Source organism: Trichomycterus rosablanca, chromosome 5 (assembly GCF_030014385.1).
Source record: "Trichomycterus rosablanca isolate fTriRos1 chromosome 5, fTriRos1.hap1, whole genome shotgun sequence".
Classification (NCBI taxonomy): domain Eukaryota; kingdom Metazoa; phylum Chordata; class Actinopteri; order Siluriformes; family Trichomycteridae; genus Trichomycterus; species Trichomycterus rosablanca.
In genome coordinates this window covers 17,363,831-17,371,418 of record NC_085992.1, presented here as the reverse complement: position 1 = coordinate 17,371,418, position 7,588 = coordinate 17,363,831, and the positions used below count along the sequence as shown (strand labels likewise).

General features: G+C 39.9%; 1 protein-coding gene across 1 annotated transcript in view; it reads left to right on the top strand.

Annotated features, from left to right (window-relative positions):
* The first annotated feature begins 780 nt into the window (after window positions 1-780).
* Window positions 781-7,588, top strand: part of LOC134314369 (MAM domain-containing glycosylphosphatidylinositol anchor protein 1) — a 294,987-nt gene continuing 288,179 nt past the window's right edge. The window contains exon 1 of the mRNA XM_062994950.1: window positions 781-847. Coding sequence (XP_062851020.1) covers window positions 781-847 — 67 coding nt within the window. The remainder of the gene's footprint in view (window positions 848-7,588) is intronic.

Genomic DNA, 7,588 nt, shown 5'->3' with positions numbered 1-7,588 from the left:
ATGCTGGATCATGCTGGATCATTCTCAGCACTGCATTGACACTGACATGTTGGTGATGTGTTAGTGTGTCTTGTGCTGGTATGGATGGATGAGACACAGCAGCGCCGCTGGAGTTTTTAAATACCATGTCCACTCACTGTCCACTCTATTAGACACTCCGAAATAGTTGGTCCACCTTATTGATGTAATGTCAGAGACGATCGCCCATCTATTGCTGCTGTTTGAGTTGGTCATCTTCTAGACCTTCATCAGTGGTCACAGGACGCTGCCCACGGGGTGCTGTTGGCTGCATATATTTTTGGTTAGTGGACTATTCTCAGTCCAGCAGGGACAATGAGGTGTTTAAAACACAACACACACTAACACACCACCACCATGTCAGTGTCACTGCAGTGCTGAGAATGATCCACCACCTAAATAATACCTGCTCTGTAGTGGTCCTGTCGGGGTCCTGACCATTAAAGAACAGCATGAAAGGGGGCTAACAAAGCATGTAGAGAAACAGCTGGTCTACAGTCAGTTGTTGTAGAACTACAAAGTGCTTCTATATGGTAAGTGGAGCTGATAAAATGAACAGTGAGTGTGGTTTTAATGTTATGGTTGATTAGTGTATATTAACAAATGAAATGAAGTTGACCAGAACATGAAATATCTTGTTTTATGCATTTTCTATACTGTCCCAACTTTTTTTGATTTGGGATTGTAAATCTATTGAAGGTTATGTGCTGATGTTTTTTTTTCTTGTGTCTCTGTGCAGGTGATGAGGCATCGCAGCTGAACATGGAGCTTTTTTGGATTTTATTATTCTTCATTGTGCATCGCTACGCTCAAGGACAGGGAGTTTACGGTAAGAACTTGTATGGGTGTGCTAGCTCGAGTGTGTGTGGACCAGCTGGGTTACATGTGGATAAATTCACTTGGTGTACTAATTAGCATGGGGTTGGTCTGAAGTCACAAGCTTCAGATGTTGCATGACATTTTCATTAATTAAATATTAAGCACGTTGCATTAAAGCTTATATAATTCTGCAGTATAGTTTAGCATTGCAAATTATTGCATGATCTTACAAAACAAGCTTTTTCCTGAATGCTTAAAACAGTTTCACTTTGCTTAGGTGTCAAGCTAACAGGATGAATTACTTATGAATAACTAATGAGCTTCCTAGTCTATGTTCTCATCACACAGTTTGTCTGAAATACACAGTTTTTTCATTATTATGGTTCTTGCCTTTCAAATACATAGCCAAAAATAGCTATTTAAATATGTATGTACCACACTAAGGTAGGCTGGTTTATAATTGAGGTACACATAACTCCTATGGGTGTAAAAATTAATTATCAATCCAATTTCCTTGTCCAATTCTAACTACTTTGGTGATCTGTGGTGTGGCTCGGTTATGTAATCATGTCCTTCTGCCTTGCCAAATATGGTGCAGGTGACTGAGGGTGTCATGTGCAACTTGAGTGTTAATTCGCTCCGGGTTGAAGGGTTTTATAGACTGTTCAAGTCTTTGTAAGGGGGTAAACTTACAAAATCAGCAGGGGATCAAATACTTATTTCCCCCACTGTATATACAGTATATATATATATATATATATATATATATATATATATATATATATATATATATATATATATACAGTATATATATATATATATATATATATATATATATATATATATATATATATATAGCTTAGGCTTAAGTCCTTGGCCTTTACACACTCAAATTCCAGATTCCTTGAATCATTTATTGATATTATGCACTGTAGAGGGAGAAATATGCAAGTCCCTTCCAATCTTTCTTTGAGGTACATTGTTTTTAAACATTTTAATAATTTTCTCACGCATTTGTTGACAAACTGGAGATTCTCTGTCTATCTTTGCTCATCAAAGATTCAGCCTTTCCTGGATGCTGCTTTTGTACCGACCATGATTACAATCACCTGTTTGAAATCACATCATTATTTAGTTTTTTCACTTCATTACTAGCCCTAAATTGCCCCCGTCCCAACTTTTTTGGAACGTGATGCAATCACGAAAAGCAGGACTGGATGTATACAAAACATGAAATATTATGGGTTCATACAAACATAGCCAAACATGTCTGTGTAGTTGCCCGACTGACTGATAGCACCTGTGCAGATTCAAACATGGATAAACTGAAGAAGTATCAGGTTCTTTATTGTCCCTAAATATTGACCCTGATCATTGTTCATATCTGATTTTTGCCCTGCTCTAGTTTGTCGTTTAAACCTGACATGATTTAATTATTCATATTTCTATTACTTGTATTATATTACTTGTCACCCCCTGTTTAATGTATTTAAACAATGTTTTCTTTTAATGTTGGAATATACTTGCATATTTAGAAAAAAACAACAAACCATTAGCTGCGTGTTAGTTGCTGTATAATTTAATGTGATTAAATATAGAACTTTTGCTTATTGCGTCTTTCTAAACACTGAACAGGTCAAAACTGCGATAACAATTACCAAAAGTGATTCTGTAGCTAAGCTTTTTATTTATTTATTTTAGAAGTCAAATGCTGCCCTTTTTAATAAAGGTTTATAATTTATTCATAGTCGGGCTGTGAGAGAATACGAGAGAGCAAGAAAGATTCAGTCATTAGCATATGTAGCCTCTCTCTCTTGCTATCTATTTTGCATATACAGTATTTAATCTTCAGACTAAGTTTCACTGTTGCTTCTCCTCATCAAGTAGGATTGACGTTGTTAACAGCCGTTACAATCTTAGCCTGGCTTAATGAAGTGCTACCATGCTTGCTCCTTAATTTGCTTGGTAATTAATCAATTAATCGTCTTCTAATGAGCCTAGTGAGCTGTGGTGCTCCCACATGGATAGGTTATGCATCCATCAGCCTTGGGGCAAATGAAAATGTCCTCTTGTCTGAAAGAGAGAGGGGGACTTTTCATGTCAAAAGTGTTGGGTTTGCATTCCACAATTAGTTTTTCGTATGTACTCCATGTTTATCGAGGCAAACCACAGTGCTCAACCACCTTTTGATTTTGTTATTTGAAAAACACATGACCAAAAGTATGTGGACATTGACTTAGGTGTTTTAAAACAGCTATTGCTAAGATGAGTATGAAACCAGTGACAAAATACACCAATAAATTGTATTGCTCCCCCTTTTGCTGCCAAAACAGCCCTGACCTGTCAAACAAACTGTGATGCACTGTGTATTCTGACACCTTTCTATCAGAACCAGCATTAACTTCTTCAGCAATCTGAGCTACAGTAGCTCATCTGTTGGATCGGACCACACGGGCCAGCCTTCGCTCCCCACGTGCATCAATGAGCCTTGGCCGCCCATGACCCTGTCGCCGGTTTACCACTGTTCCTTCCTTGACCACTTTTGATAGATACTGACCACTGCAGACCAGGAACACCCTACAAGAGCTGCAGTTTTGGAGATGCTCTGACCCAGTCGTCCAGCCATCACAATTTGGCCCTTGTCAAACTTGCTCAAATCCTTTTGCTTGCCTATTTTTCCTGCTTCTAACACATCAACATTAAGGATAAAATGTTCACTTGCTGCCTAATACACCCCACCCATTAACAGGTGCCATGATGAAGAGATAATCAGTGTTATTCACTTCACCCATCAGTGGTCATAATGTTATGCCTAGTCGGTGTATTTATCACTTGCATTCTAACTTGTGGCAATGGTTTGTAGTAGACCATTTTCGGTAAAAAGGAAACCTTGTTTAACACTTTTGGGATAATTGGAACATTGTCAGCTAGGTTTTATGCCCCAAATGCTTTTTTTGACCCCCCCCCCTATTTTCTCCCCTAATCTAGTCATATCCAGTTACCCTGATTGCTTCACCCCTTCCGAAACATCCCTCCACTGCTGACTGAGGAGCTTCGCAACTGACACACGCCCTGTCCGACACACGTGCAGTACCAGCTGCATCTTTTCGCCTGCCCAAGGCGAGTTCATATAGGGATCAGCCAGCAGAGGTCGTAAATGCACCAGTTATGAGGAACCCTTGTCCGGCTTGTCCCACCCTGTGAACAACAGCCAATTGTTGTTCATGTAGCCTCCCAGCCCAGATACGATGTATTCAAGATCCCTGGTCTGGTGCGCTAGCGTATTTTATCGCTGGGCCATTTGCATACATGTGATTTCTTTTAATTATATAAAATATTTACATACAAATACTGGATGCACTTTTTCCGACAACTGTCTTGCCATACTCCACCCTGGCTGTCTGCACTGTCTGTTGAGAACTGACCTTTATAGCTTTTTTTTTTTTTAAATCATCAGTAAGCTCAGAATTTAATTTTGTGGTTGAATCCAGTGCAGCCACCTGGAAGGAAAATGAGATGTGGGTTGCAAAAGAGAATGCCAGAGCAGTTAATTAAGGACTAGATGCCCACAATTTGAACTTTTATATCCCTTGCTTGCTTTAATTTTCTTTTCATTTGCTTTATTAGGGCTCTTTAAACGTGGTAGTGCTACTTCCAAAGCCGCCGTTTTCAAATTTAGATGTCTTATTAGGCTGCATGGAGCAAGAGGTGGATATTATTATTATTATCTGCACCTTCTGACTTATTATGTAAGTGGTGGTGTAGTTCTCGAACAGTGTGGGCCAGGCTGTAAGATACTTACTTTGTCTCCTAGTTTACAGCAGATACTACTAAATTCAGTGTAGCTTTTATATACAGTGTATCACAAAAGTGAGTACACCCCTCACATTTCTGCAGATATTTAAGTATATCTTTTCATGGGACAACACTGACAAAATGACACTTTGACACAATGAAAAGTAGTCTGTGTGCAGCTTATATAACAGTGTAAATTTATTCTTCCCTCAAAATAACTCAATATACAGCCATTAATGTCTAAACCACCGGCAACAAAAGTGAGTACACCCCTAAGAGACTACACCCCTAAATGTCCAAATTGAGCACTGCTTGTCATTTTCCCTCCAAAATGTCATGTGATTTGTTAGTGTTACTAGGTCTCAGGTGTGCATAGGGAGCAGGTGTGTTCAATTTAGTAGTACAGCTCTCACACTCTCTCATACTGGTCACTGAAAGTTCCAACATGGCACCTCATGGCAAAGAACTCTCTGAGGATCTTAAAAGACGAATTGTTGCGCTACATGAAGATGGCCAAGGCTACAAGAAGATTGCCAACACCCTGAAACTGAGCTGCAGCACAGTGGCCAAGATCATCCAGCATTTTAAAAGAGCAGGGTCCACTCAGAACAGACCTTGCGTTGGTCATCCAAAGAAGCTGAGTGCACGTGCTCAGCGTCACATCCAACTGCTGTCTTTGAAAGATAGACGCAGGAGTGCTGTCAGCATTGCTGCAGAGATTGAAAAGGTGGGGGGTCAGCCTGTCAGTGCTCAGACCATACGCCGCACACTACATCAAATTGGTCTGCATGGCTGTCACCCCAGAAGGAAGCCTCTTCTGAAGTCTCTACACAAGAAAGCCCGCAAACAGTTTGCTGAAGACATGTCAACAAAGGACATGGATTACTGGAACCATGTCCTATGGTCTGATGAGACCAAGATTAATTTGTTTGGTTCAGATGGTCTCAAGCATGTGTGGCGGCAATCAGTTGAGGAGTACAAAGATAAGTGTGTCATGCCTACAGTCAAGCATGGTGGTGGGAATGCCATGGTCTGGGGCTGCATGAGTGCAGCAGGTGTTGGGGAGTTACATTTCATTGAGGGACACATGAACTCCAATATGTACTGTGAAATACTGAAGCAGAGCATGATCCCCTCCCTCCGGAAACTGGGTCGCAGGGCAGTGTTCCAGCATGATAATGACCCCAAACACACCTCTAAGACGACCACTGCTTTATTGAAGAGGCTGAGGGTAAAGGTGATGGACTGGCCAAGCATGTCTCCAGACCTAAACCCAATAGAACATCTTTGGGGCATCCTCAAGCGGAAGGTGGAGGAGCGCAAAGTCTCGAATATCCACCAGCTCCGTGATATCGTCATGGAGGAGTGGAAAAGCATTCCAGTGGCAACCTGTGAAGCTCTGGTAAACTCCATGCCCAGGAGAGTTAAGGCAGTTCTGGGAAATAATGGTGGCCACACAAAATATTGACACTTCAGGAACTTTCACTAAGGGGTGTACTCACTTTTGTTGCCGGTGGTTTAGACATTAATGGCTGTATATTGAGTTATTTTGAGGGAAGAATAAATTTACACTGTTATATAAGCTGCACACAGACTACTTTTCATTGTGTCAAAGTGTCATTTTGTCAGTGTTGTCCCATGAAAAGATATACTTAAATATCTGCAGAAATGTGAGGGGTGTACTCACTTTTGTGATACACTGTATGTGTCACAAAAGTACTACTATGATGCTACTGTTACCGCTTCTATTTCTCCCTACCCATATCCCAAATTTTCACCACTTCTATTACAATGAATTTTGCCAATAATAATTTCCACCAACAATTATTCCTTCTGTGCTAATTGGTAAGTTACAACAAAATTTTAGACCCTTACCACCAAAAAAAGCATCTTTATTCTAAATTTAACTTTTCTTACTACTAGGATATGGACGACCACTTGGCAAACTACAATCTAGAAGTAGAAAATACAAGCTTTTTTTTGCTCCCTAATAAAGCATTAATTTGTGTAATCATGTTGTTTATTTACCTGAAATGGCATGTAACAAATGTGCAATGAAAAGCAACCCTCACTAGTGGAAGTGGATAAAAGTGGCAACCAGTTTCTCAATAGTCTGGAGTTAAAAGGAGCTTGGGTGGCTCGTTGGTTTATTAAACATGCCCACCACTATTGATATCCGGTTTTGAATCTAAGTAGTGCAATTGGCCAGCCAGATGTGTACACAGACCCGATTGGTTCTGTGTTGGGGGTGTTGATGCCCTGTCCAGGGTATTCCTGCCTTGGGACAAGTGTTTCCTGGTGAAACCAGTCCCACTATGACTAGGCAAAACCATAACTTAATTATTATTACATCTTAGCCATTCAAATATGGACTCGTTTAAATTTGTATCCTTGTTTTATGCAAAACATAGTTATGCCTCTGCTTAAGCTCATGGACAGATGATGTTTCATTCTCATTCTCCCTAAGAATTTACAAATATAGAGTAAAAGTGATAAATGAGCTTTTTAGGCTTTTTTTTAGTGCACACCAGTTGGGCGACATGGTGGGTAGCACTATCGCCTCACAGCAAGAAGGTCCTGGGTTCTATCCCCAGCTGGTTGGTTTCCTCTGGGAGCTCCAGTTTCTTCCCACAGTCCAAAGACATGTAGTCAGGTTAATTGGAGATACAAAATTGTTCATGACTGTGTTTGACATTAAACTTGTGAACTGATGAATATTGTGTAATGAGTAACTACTGTTTCTGTCATGAATGTAACTGTGTGTAAGTGTGTAAAACATGACGTTAAAATCCTAATAAATAAATAACTAAATAGTGCACACCAGTTAAAATTAGTGATTCTGCTGACAGATTAAACAAGGAGGCATTAAGTTTTCCAAGTTCTTTTGTTTTTACTCAAGTTTACTTAAGTAACAAAGTGATTTATTATTTTCAAGCATCTGCAGTGTTAAAACATG